Here is a 17,511-nt window from a genome sequence, read left to right on the forward strand (position 1 = left end):
GGAATTACTAGGAAAGGAATGTAAAACAAAAATGAGAATGTTATAATGCCCTTGTGTTGCTCTCTGGTGTGATGCACCTCGAATACTGTGTGCAATTCTGGTCAAAGCATCTCAAAAAAGATATAACAAAATGGAGGAGTGGCCTAGTGGTTAGCACACCGGTCTTGCAATCTAGAGGTGGCTGGTTTAAATCCCACCGCTGCTCCTTGTGATCTTGGGCAAGTCACCTAACCGTCCATTGCCTCAGGTACAAACTTAGATTGTGAGCCCTCCTGGGACAGAGAAATATCCAGAGTACCTGAATGTAACTCACCTTGAGCTACTACTGAAGAAGGTGTGAGCAAAATCTAAATAAATAAATAAAGATTCCATTCAGAATCTCAAAGAATAGCAACATTCCATGTAGAACCCCAAAGAATATCAGGATTCTGGAATCCTAAAGAGATGACAAGATTCCATGCAGAATCTCAAACAGTAGCAACATTCCATATAGAACCCTAAAGAATAACAAGCGGAGGAGTGGCCTAATGGTTAGAGCACCGGTCTTGCAATCCAGAGGTGGCCAGTTCAAATCCCACTGCTGCTCCTTGTGATCTTGGGCAAGTCACTTAACCCTCCATTGCCTCAGGTACAAACTTAGATTGTGAGCCCTCCTGGGACAGAGAAATATCCAGTGTACCTGAATGTAACTCATCTTGAGCTACTACTGAAAAAGGTGTGAGCAAAATCTAAATAAATAAATAAAGATTCCATTCAGAATCTCAAAGAATAGCAACATTCCATGTAGAACCCCAAAGAATATCAAGATTCCATTCAGAATCGCAAAGTGTAGCAACATTCCATGTAGAACCCCAAAGAGTAACAAGATTCTTTGGGGTGGAGGCGTGGCCTAGTGGTTAGTGCACCGTCCTTGCAATCCAGAGGTGGCTGGTTCAAATCCCACTGCTGCTCCTTGTGATCTTGGGCAAGTCACTTAACCCTCCATTGCCTCAGGTACAAGCTTAGATTGTGAGCCCTCCTGGGACAGAGACATATCCAGTGTACCTGACTGTAACTCACCTTGAGCTACTACTGAAAAAGGTGTGAGCAAAATCTAAATAAATAAATAAATACAGAGAAGAGTGATGAAAATGATAAAGGGGATTGGACGGCTTCCCTATGCAGAAAGGCCAAAGTGGCTAAGGCTCTTCAGCTTGGAGAAGACAGTCAAGTTGGAGATATGATAGAGGACTATACAATACTGAGTGGAGTGGAATGGGTAGATGTGAAGCACTTGGTTACTCTTTCCAAAAAATACTAGGACTAGGGGGCACGCAATGAAGCTACTAAGTAGTACATTTTAAAACAAACTGGAGAAAATATTTCTTCACTGGGGGGGGGGGGGGGGGGGGGGGGGGGGGGGGGGGGGGGGGGGGGTCCTTTTATCAGGCTGCAGCAAAAAGGGCCCTGTGCTAGCAGTGTTGGCTGCTTTTGCCATGTGCTGAGGCCCTTTTTACTGCAGTGGGTAAAAAGGCTGAAAAAAAGACATTGCCATGCAGTAAGATTACGCTTACTGTGTGGCTATGTGGGTGGGGGGCACTTAATGCCACCCATTGAGATGGCGGTAAGGGCTCCTGTGCTAACCTGGCAGTAACCAGATAACATGCAGTGCTGCCTGATTACCGCCAGGTTAGTGCAGGAAATGGTGCCCGCTGGGACTGGAGCTACTGCCGGTGTCCGCATACAGTTCAAACTCCTCTTATTGACCTATAAGTGCATTCACTCTGCAGCTCCTCATTGTCTTGCTAAGGATGTAAAAAGAATTGAAGCGGTGCAAAGAAAAGCTACAAGAATGGTATGGGATTTGCGTTACAAGACGTATGAGAAGAGACTTGCTGACCTGAACATGTATACCCTGGAGGAAAGGAGAAACAGGGGTGATATGATACAGACGTTCAAATATTTGAAAGGTATTAATCCGCAAACAAACCTTTTCCGTAGATGGGAAGGCGGTAGAACTAGAGGACATGAAATGAGATTGAAGGGGGGCAGACTCAAGAAAAATGTCAGGAAGTATTTTGTCACGGAGAGAGTAGAGTGTTGAATACTTGGAATGCCGTCCCGCGGGAGGTGGTGGAGACGAAAACGGTAATGGAATTCAAACATGCGTGGGATAAACATAAAGGAATCCTGGTCAGAAGGAATGGATCCTCAGAAGCTTAGCCGATATTGGGTGGCAGAGCCAGTGGTGGGAGGCGGGGCTAGTGCTGGGCAGACTTCTACGGTCTGTGCCCTGAAAATGGCAGATACAAATCAAGGTAAGGTATACACAAAAAGTAGCACATATGAGTTTATCTTGTTGGGCAGACTGGATGGACCGTGGAGGTCTTTTTCTGCCGTCATCTACTATGTTACTATTGTACCTCTCCACTCTCATCTCTCCCTACACTCCTCCCCGGGAACTACTTTCACTGGGTAAATCTCTCTTATCTGCACCCTTCTCCTCCACTGCTCACTCCAGACTCCGTTCCTTTTATCTTGCTGCACCATATGCCTGGAATAGACTCAGGACGTCAGACTCAGAAACAGAACGAAGGAAGAAGAGGACCTCAGCTGGCGGGGGTTGGGGTCCCCCACCAGCAAAGGTAGGCGACGGCGACAGCGGGGGAGGGTTGGCGGTGGGGGGGGGGGGGTCAAAGTTGGTGGTGGTGGTAGCGGTAGGGGGGAGGGGTCAGCGGTCCCGGGGGGGGGGGGGCTAAAATGTGCCCCCTTACCTCGGGCTCTGGACCCCCCTCCTGCCGAAGTCTGGCTACGCCCCTGGTTGGAAACAGGGTACTGGGCTTGATGGACCTTCAGTCTGTCTCAATATGGCAATGCTTATGTTCTTCTGTCTTTATCTGCCATCTTCCACTATACTACGCTGCAGCTGAGCGAGGGGACTGGTTAGAGCTGCAGTAGCAGGGACGTACATCACTACAATAGCCCCACAATCTCAGATGTATCAGGTGCTGTAATGACCAGGCCATTTCTCAGTGAAAGATAATTAGTGTGTTCTAGTACGATATCATGCTTAAGTGTCTCTAGAAGGACAAACTGAAGATAACAATAAGTGATAATTGCCCTCTTGCCTGCGCATGCTTTGCTTAAGAAATCATTGGGCGCAAAGGTCCTTTTCAACCAGGAAGAAACAAGACATGCGTACTCTGTGTGTATTCAGAAAAAACTCCATTTTATATTCACACTTCTGAAATGTCAGGGACTTGCTCTTTGAACCAATCATCTCAGGTTATTTATCTATGGACTTAAAAATCAGGAAAAATGTTGGCTTCAAGTCCGCAGTGCCTCTGAACGTACATTTGTAACAATACAGTTTGGCTGAAAAAGGAATTATTATCTGAGGTCATGGATGGTGTGGTGGGGGGGTGAATTCTCAAAAGCATGATCTGAAGAACATCGTTTCCTGAGTGCCCGGCCTGCCTTCGTAGCTTGACAGAAAAGTGTAAGCCTTAAAACAGACTTCATGGACGTTATTGGAGAAAATGAGGCCCTGCAGCAGTTTTTTGAAGGTAAGACTTCATTTTTTCTGTCGTACGTGTGGTACTGTCTCTGTTTAACTTTGCAGCCATTTTAAATGTGGAAAAGTGGGCGACAAGTCCGGTAAATATAACATACGTGGGCCCATACGTGTTTGCGTGTGAAATGCTCTTAATTGAGTGCATTCTCGCACACGCCTTTCAACATGTGAAAAGGTGTTGGCGATACGGAACATTTAAATTATTGCTAAAAGCACTGGGCAAAAATGTAGCCAGTTGCATAGTCAGATTTCGGTATCTCTGTGTGTGTTTGGTGCTGTACGTAGCATGAAAGTGTTATCCCAAAATAGGTAGTTCCCATGTCTCACATAGAGAAGGTGTCTTTTTTTTTTTTTCTTTTCTTATTTTTTCAGTATTTCTCAAGTAAAGCTTATAATGCTTGCAGAATTCTGTTTTACTTAGAATTACATGCAGCCAGCCTGTTCTTTGTGCAGCTAAATGACCACCTCTGTACACATTGAGGGGCATAATTGAACAGCGCCGGCCATCTTCGGGGCCGGCTCCGCAAGGGGGCGGAGCCAACCGTATTTTCGAAATACGGTTGGGGCCGGCTAAATCGATCGCCGGGTGAAGAGGAGATGGCCGGCTTCGTTTTTCAGCCGTAATGGAAACCAGACCCGACCATCTCAAACCCAGCGAAATGCAAGGCAATTGGTCGTGGGAGGAGCCAGCATTTGTAGTGCACTGGCCCCCCTCACATGCCAGGACACCAACCGGGCACCCTAGGGGGCACTTCTAGAAATTAAAAATAAATAAATAAATAAAAGTAACTCCCAGGTGCATAGCTCCCTTACCTTGGGAACTGAGCCCCCCAAAACCCACTCCCCACAACTCTACACCATTACCATAGCCCTAAGGGGTGAAAGGGGACACCTACATGTGGGTACAGTAGGTTTTGGGGGGGGGGGGGGTTGGAGGGCTCCCATTTACCACCACAAGTGTAACAGGTAGGGGGGGATGGGCCTGGGTCTGTCTTGCTGAAGTGCACTGCACCCACTAAAACTGCTCCAGGTACCTGCATACTGCTGTCAGGGAGCTGGGTATGACATTTCAGGCTGGCATAGAGGCTGGCAAAAAAACTTTCTTTTTAAAATTTTTTTGGGTGGGAGGGGGTTGGTGACCACTGGGGGAGTAAGGGGAGGTCATCCCCGTTTCCCTCCGGTGGTCATCTGGTCAATTGGGGCACTTTTTTGTGACTTGGACCTAAAAATAAATGGACCAAGTGCAGCTGGCGAAATGCTCGTCTGAGCCGGTCATCTTTTTTCCATTATGGGGTGAAGCCGGCTATCTCGTAACCACGCCCCCGGCCCGTCCCCACCCCGCCCCCCATCCCGCATTCTGTACCCTCCCTTGAAGGTTGGCCGGCTCAGCGACGAAAAGCAGTTGGGGCCGGCTAAAATCGGCTTTCGATTATACCGATTTGGCCGGGGTCAGGAGATCGCCGGCCATCTCCCGATTTGTGTCGGAAGATGGCCGGCGATCTCTTTCGAAAATAAGCTCAAAGCACTTAAACTAACAAAGTTACACTGTAACCTAAAGAACTTCGTACATCTTCTAAGTACTTTGAAAATGATCCTCGACATATCACTAAATATATATGTAGTTTACAGAACTTACACAATACAAGTATAAGTAACGGAATTCAAACATGCGTGGGATATGCATAAAGGAATCCTGTGCAGAAGGAATGGATCCTCAGAAGCGTAGCCGAAATTGGGTGGCGGAGCGGGTGGGGGGAAGAGGGGTTGTTGGTTGGGAGGCGAGGATAGTGGAGGGCAGACTTCTACGGTCTGTGCTAGAACTGGTGGTTGGGAGGCGGGAAATACTGCTTGGCAGACTTGTTTGGTCTGTGCCCTGAAAAAGGCAGGTACAAATCAAGGTAAGGTATACACATATGAGTTTATCTTGTTGGGCAGACTGGATGGATCGTGCAGGTCTTTTTCTGCCGTCATCTACTATGTTACTATCCTGCTTATAATCGAACGAGAAAAACGCCCAAGTTCCGACCTAAATCGGGAGATGGACGTTTATCTCACATAAACGAATAACGCGGTATAATCGAAAGCTGAACTTGGACGTTTTCAACTGCACTCCATCGCGGAAGCGTACAAAGTTGACGGGGGCGTGTCAGAGGCGTGGTGAAGGCGGGACTGGGGCATGGTTATTACCTGAACAGAGATGGGCGCCTTTCGCCGATAATGGAAAAAAAGTATGCGTTTGTAGCTAGAATTTAGGGCACTTTTCCTGGACCCTGTTTTTTCACGAATAAGGCCACAAAAAGTGCCCTAAATGAGCAGATTACCCCCCAGAGGGAATCGGGGATGACCTCCCCTGACTCCCCCAGTGGTCACTAACCCCCTCCCACCACAAAAAAAAATGATGTTTCACAACTTTTTATTTTCACCCTCAAATGTCATACCCACCTCCCTGGCAGCAGTATGCAGATCCCTGGAGCAGTTGTTAGGGGGTGCAGTGGACTTCAGGCAGGTGGACCCAGGCCCATCCCCCCTACCTGTTACAATTGTGCTGCTTAATGCTTAGTCGTCCAACCCCCCCCAAACCCACTGTACCCACATGTAGGTGCCCCCCTTCACCCCTTAGGGCTATAGTAATGGTGTAGACTTGTGGGCAGTGGGTTTTGAGGGGGATTTGGGGGGCTCAAACCCAAGGGAAGGGTGCTATGCACCTGGGAGCTCTTTTACCTTTGTTTTTGTAAAAGTGCCCCCTAGGGTGCCTGGTTGGTGTCCTGGCATGTGAGGGGGACCAGTGCACTACGAATCCTGGCCCCTCCCACGAACAAATGCCTTGGATTTATTCGTTTTTGAGCTGGGCGCGTTCATTTTCCATTATCACTGAAAAACAAAAACGCCCAGCTCACAAATTGTCGAATAAAACATGGACGTCTATTTTTTGCGAAAATACGGTTTGGTCCGCCCCTTCACGGACCCGTTCTCGGAGATAAACACCCATGGAGATAGACGTTTTCGTTCGATTATGCCCCTCCACGTATGTTACCCACAGAATAAATATCAACAAATAATGATAAAAAATTAATCAACAAAGCCAAATAAAAAGAAAATTTTAAAAAGTCTTATTTGAGTTTTTATTAGTTGCAACTCTTTCCACTTTCACTCACCCCCTATCCTCCATCTTGTGAAAAATCCCCCTTAAACACTATTTTTCCCTGAAAGTGAAAAATATAGACCTACATTTATGCGCTTTCTTAGTTCCCTGGTATTCACTGAAAAGAACATAAGCCTACACATGTCTGTAACTCATTAAACAGGTCATCATCTGTGCTCTCATACAATTATATCAACATACAAATCAGATAATTTTTTTTATGAGGTTAAAAGAATTTATTCTCATTTTCAGTAACCTGGAGATAGTGAAACAACCTTGCCACCTCCTTTTAAGAACAAAACAAGGCACGTTTAATTAATTCATTTTCAGTGGTTACTTCGGAACGTTTGGGCTACAGTTCATGCAATCGATTTCCTTAGTTGGCCAACCCAATGCTTGATCTTCTATGGTTGTAATCATCCCTCACCCTGCTTTGAATAATAGTTAATACCTGGCGGCCAAAGAGAAATGGATTGTATCACACAACTGAAGGCAATAAATCGAATACATGGAAATGAAGAGACATGAAAATACAGGTCACAATTAAAAAGCTTCATAACTGGCAATTAAGAGAAGCTCCTTAGGCCTAATCTCCTTTCGTAAGTGGACACAAGCCGTAAACTCCAGAAAATTGGGAGATTCACTAATTGAAGTGTTGTACCTTTATACCATTCTTCCTATTTTATCCTGAGTTCGGTCTGTGAGTCTTGTGAGCATGTGTTTGTGTGTCTGAAAACGGTCTTTTCCTGGGATGCTGCATTGACCAGCAACTGCTCTAGAGTTATACTTTGTTATCCAGCTGGTGAGACTGTTTCCTAAGGACTGAATGGAGCACCTCAACCGAAAACTAGGGAACATGCAGTTAAGAAAACGTCAGAGGGTGAATGAATGTCCTCAGACTAGATTGGAGGAGTAGCCTAGTGGTTAGTGCAGCGGATTTTGATCCTGGGGAACTGGGTTCAATTCCCACTGCAGCTCCTTGTGCCTCTGGGCAAGTCACTTAATCCTCCATTGCTCCAGGTACAAATAAGTACTTGTATATACTATGTAAACTGCTTTGAATGTAATTGCAAAAACCACAGAAAGGCAGTCCCATTTCCTTTCCCTATTTGCTGCTGTCCACAAAAGCTTAGCTGAAATTGGGTGGCGGGTGGCGGGGGGGGGGGGGGGGGGAAGAGGGGTTGGTGGTTGAGAGGCTAGGATAGGGGAGGGCTGACTTATATGGGGTCTGTGCCAGAGCCGGTGATGGGAGGCGGGACTGGTGGTTGGGAGGCGGGAAATACTGCTGGGCAGACTTATACGGTCTGTGCCCTGAAAAAGACAGGTACAAATCAAGGTAAGGTATACACATATGAGTTTATCGTGGGCAGACTAGATGGACCGTGCAGGTCTTTTTCTGCCGTCATCTACTATGTATTTGCTGCTGTCGTCAGTCTGGGTGCTTATACCAGTCATCTGTATGTTTCTGGCCACTCTAGTTTATCCTTGCATGCCAGGCTGGTACTGTTACTGGGAGGGGGGAGGTCTCATGGATCTCATGGATCTTTCCACAGCTGCTGGTCATGTCTTTGGCCTCTTTCCCACTGCTTCTCTGCCTGGTTTGTTCTTTTAAAGGTCCCTGGGTGGCACTATGACACAACTTTTTATCTATTTCTCTCTCTCTCTCTTTTTTTTTTGTCCCTCAATCTGCAACTTTATTGACATGTGCGTATTTAATGTTCCAAGTTCAGTGCCTGCTGCTGCCTTTTGTGGCGAGGCCTGTTTTCTTTCCTTGGTCCATCACGGAGATGGAAGAAAGGGATTGCCATGAAAAACTGGTGAAACCAAAAGGAAAAATAAGAGCAAAGTGAGAGATTAATGGACATAGTGGAAGAGGAGATGAGAGAAACAAAAGCTCTCCAACCTCTACCCTCAGCCTCCATGGTCTCTGCCATCTCCTCTAGAGTTGCACATACCAATTGGGTGAACCAGTTTGGGTTGAATTCAGTGCACTGGGAGGAAGGCTTAGATTATCTTGAGTTGACTGACGATAGGCAACAAATGATTTTGGATAAATGTGGACCCAGACCTTCATATTCAGTTCAGATCTTGATGATCTATCCAGGAGCAGAGATAGGTAGGCATCATCTTCAAACACTTGACGTATGCGAATATTCTCATGCACACAAATAAATCCTGGATTTTAGTTCATTCAGCCATATTTGAACTGGGCCAAACCTTAGGAAAGGGAAGGGAATTGGGACTTGATATGCTGCCTTTCTGAGGTTTTTGCAACTACATTCAAAGTGGTTTACATATATTCAAGTACTTATTTTGTATCAGGGGCAATGGAGGGTTAAGTGACTTGACCAGAGTCACAAGAGCTGCAGTGGGAATTGAACCCCGTTCCCCAGGATCAAAATCCGCTGCACTAACCACTAGGCTGCTCCCCCACTGTAGGTGTCACCTCTATGTAGGCACAGTAGATATTTTGTGTTCTTGGAGGGCTCATACTTTCCACCACATAAGTACATAAGTATTGCCATACTGGGACAGACCGAAGGTCCATCAAGCCCAGCATCCTATTTCCAACAGTGGCCAATCCAGTTCACAAGTACCTGACAAGATCCCCAAACAGTACAATACATTTTTATGCTGCTTATTGTAGAAATAAGCAGTTGATTTTCTCCGTCCATTTTAATAATGGTCTATGGACTTTTCCTATAGGAAGCCATCCAAACCTTTTTTAAACCCTGCTAAGCTAACTGCTTTTACTACATTCTCTGGCAATGAATTCCAGAGTTTAATTACATGTTGAGTACTGTATACATCTAAACTGCTCTTGTCCCTCAGCTGCCAGTTAAGATGTTCCGTTATTATGAGCATCATATCTGTTTTTTTTATTATTCTATTTATTTATTTATTTTCTGCATTTGTATCCCGCATTTTTCCACTTATTGGTAGGTTCAATGTGGCTTATGAGAGTTTGAGTAGTTTGGCTACAGTTTGTATAGAGTATTGAATCATTGGTTACATTTTGTATCAGACAAGATGCGATTAACAAGATGAGGTTAAACAATTGTCTAAGGTTCGAGAAGTCTACGTAGTTTAGTTACAATTTGAATAGAGTCTGGAATCATTGGTTACATTTTGTATCGAGCAAGATGTGATTAACAAGATGAAGTTAAACAATTGTCTAAGGTTCGAGAAGTCTACGTAGTTTAGTTACAATTTGAATAGAGTCTGGAATCATTGGTTACATAAGTCCCAGAATTGGTACAGTCTGATCAAAGAATTTTCAATTGATTTACCTTTCAAAAGGTGATCTCATTGACTAGGTATTTATGCTTATATTTGGTCATTCTACTATTGTTTTGTTGTTCCCAGGGTTGTAAGGAAGTTAATAAACTAATTAATCAATCAGACTTTTTCCACAGACATTGAAAAGTGAGTGCTTGTTTAGCACCTGTCATTTGTACAAAAGATGGTTTCTATATTTTCCGTTTTTATCTTGTTCTGGACTTGCTAGTGATTGTTTAATTTAATTCTGACATTTATAATCTGCTTAACCATCCAGTTCGAGGTGGAGGACAACCCCACATTATAAGCAGGTACTTTTTTCTGTCCTTCATAATCTCATTTATGATCCTGAGGCAATGGAGGGTTAAATGACTTGCCCAGGGTCCACCAGGAGCTGCAGTGGGACTTGAACCCAGGAAGCCTCTGCTTTTGTACCAGTCTGTTTGTACACATTGGAGATGATGGCATGTGCATTTCTGAATCTGGTGAGTTCTTTGATTGGGAGGAAAGGCTCAGTTTCACTCTTCTGCTGTGTTTTCCTTCCGTCTCTCTGCCAGCTCTGTCTCTGATACCAGCATGCTGACCCTGGGCATGGTAATTAATGGAGAGATACAATACTTTTGTCCCTTGTGAGCTGTGCTAAAGCCTGTATGTCTAGACCAGTATCTCAGCAGTTAACAGCTGGGGGCTGTAAATGGATTTCATGGCTATAAACTCTTGTTTACTTAAGACAAGTTGACCAGAACAATCTTCTCCCATGAAAAGGTAGGAGATGTCTAAACTCATAAGTTAAAAGCTGCCCACTGAAGTTTGTGCCTTCCTTGTTTTGAAATTAAATTGTCCATGTGATGATGCAAATTACTGTATAAATACAAGGCTGAGGTTGTCCTGTACTGCCTGCTCTGATTCTTCTATCATACACCAGCTTACATTCCCAGTGGTAGTACCTGGTCTATATGCTCCTGTACTGCAGAGTGAGAGAGGCATGCAAAGCTCAGGATGCGCTCATTAGGGATGTGCATTGATTAGAATACACTGGTGGATAGTTAATGTGTCTTAAATGTAGCACATGAAAGATCAATTAAGTATGAATTAGCCAATGAATTAATGTACCACAATTTGCACCCAATACTAAAACTGAATATGTGAAACAAACCAAAAAATGCCTGAAAATTGGGGAAAATTCTCAAAGCAAATCAAGCTTCTCTTGCCCGGTCACTTGGCTAGTGCTTTCTACTGCTAATGTCATGAATCAATGACTTAGCCTGGCCTCAGAATGACATCCTATAGTATATCTCCTATCAAACTGAGCTCTCTTTTTCATCAAGCACTGCCATTTCCTCCCCTCACCCTCCCCACTGACAGTTTGAACTTCGTGGGTGTGGCTTGGATCTCTTTCAGGGAGAGAAAACTAACAACTTATAGCAGCAGCTTCAGAGAGCATTTTCCATCTCACAGATAGGCTGCAGAGAATACCTTCTCCTGCTTCCACCCACCCTACCCCTCTACCCACCCACCCCTAGAGTGACATGTCTTATATAACCTCCCTATCAACCCACTCATTACTTTACCTCACCCATTTCTATTCTTCTATCACCTTCTCCCACTACTCCAACCAGAGTTACACCTAATCACACTGACCACCCTTCAACATCTTCTGTCCTTCTGTGACTGTTCTCTTGTGCTTGACTGCTTAAATATTTTAAATTTAAATGCTTTACTTTTTGTCTATTAGATTGTAAGCTCTTTGAGCAGGGACTGTCTTTCTTCTGTGTTTGTACAGCGCTGCGTACACTTTGTAGCGCTCTAGAAATGTTAAATAGTAGTAGTAGTAGGTGATATCAGCATTTAGGACTAGATTCTGTATATCACACCTAAAAAAAATCGGCGTTGATGAAATTTGTATAAGCATATTCTATAAAATACGCCTTAATTTAGGTGTGCTTTGTAGAATAGGCTTAAATTTCCACATGGTTGATAGAATACACCGAGCACTGGTCCACACAACTAAATTTAGTCGTGGCCAATTTTGCCAAATAAAACTTGGTGTAAATCCCGACGTCTGAATTATGTGCGGAGCGGGTGTCTTCTGTAACATGCACAGATTTTAGAAATGCCCACAACCCTCCGATTCCACACCCATGACCACGTCCACTTTTCAACTATGCAACTTAGAATTTATGTCCACCACGTTATAGAATACGCTTAGCAAGTAGTGCGCATAAATTCTAATTAATGCCAATTAGTGCTGATAATTGCTTGTCTAATTTTTCAACCATTCCCAAGCACTCTTACAATTTATTGATCTAAAACATTATGTATCAAAAGTGTGTTGTAGTGGATCATCAGACCTAATGCATCTCAGCTACTAGATCATGTAATTTTTATGTAGTTAGATGCAAATCCTCAATCCTTTTATCACTAAGTATTTTTCAATTTTTTACTTATTTTAATCCTCTGTTTTTTCAAATGATTCAAATACTTTACTCTTCATTATGTCTTACATTCATTTATCACAACTTCCAACATGTCTCCTTTGTTACTTCTGGCAGCTGGTCATAGAACGTGAAGTTCCCCCATAAAGAACCTCAGCCGACTTGGCCAGGTTTCGAGACTTCTTCAAGGTGGAGGCTCTCTGCAATTAACAATCCATATGTTACTAACGCCTCAATGCACTAGCTATATATTTAAATTCAGTTTTTAGACAACTGCCTCAACATACCTTTTTCTTCTCCAGTTCCCTTCCTCGTACAAAACAAAATGGCTGCGGCGTTTACCTAGTACGCCCGCCCTTAAATCTTTAACAGCTGATCCAAATCTCTGAATCCCAATTAGGAAAACATTAGGAGAAATGCTAACATATAAGCGCCTGGATTACACATGCCCGGTTGACATTCCGGGACATTACAAATGTAGGAATTGCCAATGGTGTTTATCCACCATTGAAGGGTTGGATTGGGAACAACCAGTCTCTCAAAGACGCATTACAGCAAGAACCTGGACCAATTGCATTACAAATAATGTAATTTATTTCATCAACTGTCCATGTTCTCTAATTTATATAGGGAGGTCAAGAAGGGCGATAAAAACACGCCTCGGTGAACATAAATCGAGACTGAAGAACAAAAGTGATGAGTTGCACCTTTAACACGACATTGGTTAGAGAGGAATCATAATATAGAAGACATCAAATGGAGAATTCTCGACCATGTCCAGATGGGGTGGGAGGGAGGTAATCTGGAATACTTTCTTAATTTCAAGGAGCAAAAATTGATCTTTTATTTGAGCACATTACATCCCGCAGGATTAAATTTCAAACTAGATTGGTGGTCTGTCATTTGATTGGTGCACAGGCAATAGCAGTCCACCAATTGGGATTCAGAGATTTGGATCAGCTGTTAAAGATTTAAGGGCGGGCGTACTAGGTAAACGCCACAACCATTTTGTTTTGTACGAGGAAGAGAACTGGAGAAGCGAAAGGTATGTTGTAGTAGTTGTCTAAAAACTGAATTTAAATATATAGCTAGTGCATTGAGGTGTTAGTAACATATGGATTGTTAATTGCAGAGAGCCTCCACCTTGAAGAAGTCTCGAAACCTGGCCAAGTCGGCTGAGGTTCTTTATGGGGGAACTTCACGTTCTATGACCAGCTGCCAGAAGTAACAAAGGAGACATGTTGGAAGTTGTGATAAATGAATGTAAGACATAATGAAGAGTAAAGTATTTGAATCATTTGAAAAAACAGAGGATTAAAATAAGTAAAAAATTGAAAAATACTTAGTGATAAAAGAACATCAAGAGGATTAATAAGGATTTGCTTCTAACTACATAAAAATCACATGATCTAGTAGCTGAGATGCATTAGGTCTGATGATCCTCTACAACATACTTTTGATACATAATGTTTTAGATCAATAAATTGTAAGAGTGCTTGGGAATGGTTGAAAAATTAGATATATATATTGATCCCCGCACTATGTTAATTATTGTGCATGTCAAGGAGATTTATCAAGATAATTGCTTGTCAGCATCCAATTATACCATACCATACCACACGCTATATCTCCCCAAAGTAGCCCCAAAGGAAGATAATTCCAACTGAAAATGCTCCGCCTCTTAAGAAAAGAGGTGCCTGGGAGTTCAGCTGGTAGACCACTAGAGGGATTGAGGGTAGCACCAGGAAGCAGAGGTATTCTGAGCAAAACGATGACCCCTGCTTTGTGCATAAAGAGAAAAATGACTGGTCAAAAGGGGGAATATGTTCAGAACTGTGTGGTTGTGACAATTTTCATTCTTCTGAATTGACCCATATGAGTTTGGGGCTCTGGCAACCAACAGTATACTCCGCAGCCATTTGTAAGCCCTGACAGCCTCATAGAGATCACACTCGACTCTTTATAGGTCAAATGAGTCTATCGAGTATTTATCCAGATGGCCTCTGCTGTGCAAGGGAACCCATTTCTAGCCATTTCCATATCTTCTGAGGTGGATCTACCTTGCTCTGGATGCTCTTAACGGGAACCTCTGCCATTGGTGATCATCAAAAGATAACTCCGCCCCCTTACAAACTGCAATTTGTTAAATTGTAGGGCAAGATGTGCACGGAGCTTTGGAAAACCCCATGGTGGATACGAGTATGCTGGAAGAATATATTAGCAATGACTTTGAATTTGGAGCTTTGTAAGTAACATGTTGGTTTATCATATAGGTAATGACTGGTCAAACTCTGTCAACATTTTAGCTATGTTTATTTTCATTTGCTCCTGAAAACATAAGTTTGGTTTATTTGGTTAACTTTCAGGTTGTATCTTAAAGGGAATGGGATTTGATATACTGCCTTTCTGTGGTTATAATCAAAGTAGTTTACATATTATATACATGTATTTATTTTGTACCTAGGGCAATGGAGGGTTGAGTGACTTGCCCAGAGGCACAAGGAGCTGCAGTGGGAATTGAACCCACTTCCCCAGGATCAAAGTCTACTGCACTAACCACTAGGCTACTCCTCCACTAGCAACATTCCATGTAGAATCTCCAATAGGGAAAGGGAAATGGGACTTGATATACTGCCTTTCTGTGGTTTTTCCAACTACATTCAGAGCAGTTTACATAGTATAAACAGGTACTTATTTGTACCTGGGGCAATGGAGGGTTAAGTGACTTGCCCAGAGGCACAAGGAGCTGCAGTGGGAATTGAACCCACTTCCTCTGGGTTACAGGCTACGACGCTAACCATTAGGCTACTCCTTCACTCCACTGTAGATCAGGTTGAGGCCATTAATAACTGTTCTCTGTGCAAAACAGATTGCCAGACTCACCACCGGACTCTGGATCAGAACCGTGTTCTCCTCCACAAATAAATGGTAGGTAGAATCAACTTTGAACACTGAGGTTTTGAGTTTTGTAATTTGGGTTGGAAATGTACATGCACGATATTGGGTGAGCAGCCAAACCATATAATAAATATAACCAAACCTAATAATAAATTAAGTGAGCAGTGACTTTATTTATTATTAGGATTTTTATTGGGATTTATCTATCGGAAGTCATACCAAAGCCATCTGCCACCTGGAGGTTGCAGTTTCCCTGCAGATAAGGACCTCAAATAAGTCTTAATCTGATTCACAAGTGAATTTTGCTGCAGTCTTTGGGATTCACTTGGCCAGTCTGGTTTCCAGGCTATCCACAATGAATATGCATGGGAGAGATTTGCATACACTCCTATCTTCTTGGAGCTGTTAGAAGGATCCTGGGACTGAGATGTTAATATCTGACTCATATAGAAATCCTGTTCCCAGGGCATGGACATTCTCCTTTTTTCTTTTTTTTTTGAATAGTTTAAAGCTTGCTTTAATATATCACAAAGCTGGGTGGATAGGGATAGAGATCCTATGAGTTAGAAATGGCCCTCTACAAGATGACATCCACACACTTAGCTGTAATGGTGTTGCATTTGCAATTAAAATAGAAGTGGAAAGCCTCGGTATTGTCCTGGACTCTGCATCTACTCTGGTATCTGAAATAGCTTCTAGTGTTAGGGTGCTTGAGACTGGTTAGCCTGGGGCAACAAGGTGCCTTAAAGAGGGATCACTGGGAAGACCTTGTCCTATCCCCAAAGGGAAGTAAGGAGGGAAGAATGCTGCATTCAGTTCCACATCCAAGTTGGGGAAAGGATTGGAACCCAGAAGTGGTATGAGGATGTACTGGAAGCCTGTGTGATTGGAGGGTGGGGTTTAAGGCCTGGTTGCATCCTACATGACTAGTCCAGAGTTATTCAGCATGAGGAACATGTGATCAGGTGTGCAGGGGTGGGGGGGGGGGGGGGAATAAGAGAGGAGACCAGGTTATATCCCATGTCCAAGATAAGCTAATTACACCTAAGATTATCTAAAAGGGAAGACAGGGACGGCTAAACATGCTGAAAGCAGCAGAGAGGGGTTGAAACCTGCCCAGGAAGAGAAGGGAGATGCAGGAGAGCAGAAGTGACAGCACACCACAGAGGAGAGGAAGGCCTGTAAATACCGTGAGCGCATTTGATACTTTTTACCGTCATCCAGGGCAGATGTCCATGCAAAGTAATTACTTAATGAGGCGTCAATAATCAATAAGGGTCATTAGTTGGCACCAGTTTGGAGTTATGTTGAGCATCTGCCCTAGGCGTTATTCTACACCATTTGTGCCTAAATTTCATAGCGCAACTCTAAAGGGATGTGGCTATGGGAGGAAGATGGGTGGGTCAGGAGGTGTTCCTAGAAGTTAGAGATGATGTTATAAAATACTATCAATTCTGGGTCCAGCTGCCGTAAATTGGGTGCCGGCTATTAAAGAACCAGAGTATAATCAGGAGGCGTCAAATGAGTTTAATCAGACGCTTAAATATTTAACAAGTAGTATTACAGAAATTGTTTTTATAGATAACGGAGAGTTCTCAGAGTATAAACTCACCCAAGCGAGACTACACCGAAGTGATTTATATCTCTAAGGGTGGACAAGCTTCTCGATCATGGAACTTCTCCACAATTGTTAGTTTATGTGTGAACAAAATACACACCCGTGCTCTCTTCACAATATATACAAAACATTTTTTCTCACATGTGTATGAGGTTGGACGGAGCACAGGATAAGATTGATTCAGACATTTTTAAATATTGAATTAGTTTATCCTATATAATAAAACTCACCCTCAACGTTCTGAGGACACTGACGTCACTGTCAGGTCCTCCGAGCACTTCCTTCCGGTTCGAAGCCTTCGTGGTGGTGAAGCCACCGAAAACACTGTGTCTGGGCCCCGCCCTCGCGTCAAACGTGATGACGTCGAGGGCGGAGCAATGGCATCAGTGGCTTCACAACAAACGATGCAGCAGATTGAAGGTGGCGTGCCGAGGTCCGCAACAATGGCGGCCAGTGCCATCAGAACGCCGAAAGGGGTGAGTAGGGAGGGAGGGGGGAGGTTCGGAAGGAAACCGTGCTAGCGCCCGTTTCATTAACGCAAGAAACGGGCATGTTTTACCAGTTAATTATATTGTGAAGAGAGCAC

At 43.7% G+C, this 17,511-nt stretch overlaps 1 protein-coding gene across 1 annotated transcript in view; it reads left to right on the plus strand.

Moving 5' to 3' along the window:
* The first annotated feature begins 17,368 nt into the window (after positions 1-17,368).
* The window catches only part of MYRFL (myelin regulatory factor like), a 53,659-nt gene continuing 53,516 nt past the window's right edge, over positions 17,369-17,511 (plus strand). Inside the window, exon 1 of the mRNA XM_030214835.1 lies at positions 17,369-17,401. Coding sequence (XP_030070695.1) covers positions 17,369-17,401 — 33 coding nt within the window. The remainder of the gene's footprint in view (positions 17,402-17,511) is intronic.

Source organism: Microcaecilia unicolor, chromosome 9 (assembly GCF_901765095.1).
Source record: "Microcaecilia unicolor chromosome 9, aMicUni1.1, whole genome shotgun sequence".
NCBI classification, from domain to species: Eukaryota; Metazoa; Chordata; class Amphibia; order Gymnophiona; family Siphonopidae; genus Microcaecilia; species Microcaecilia unicolor.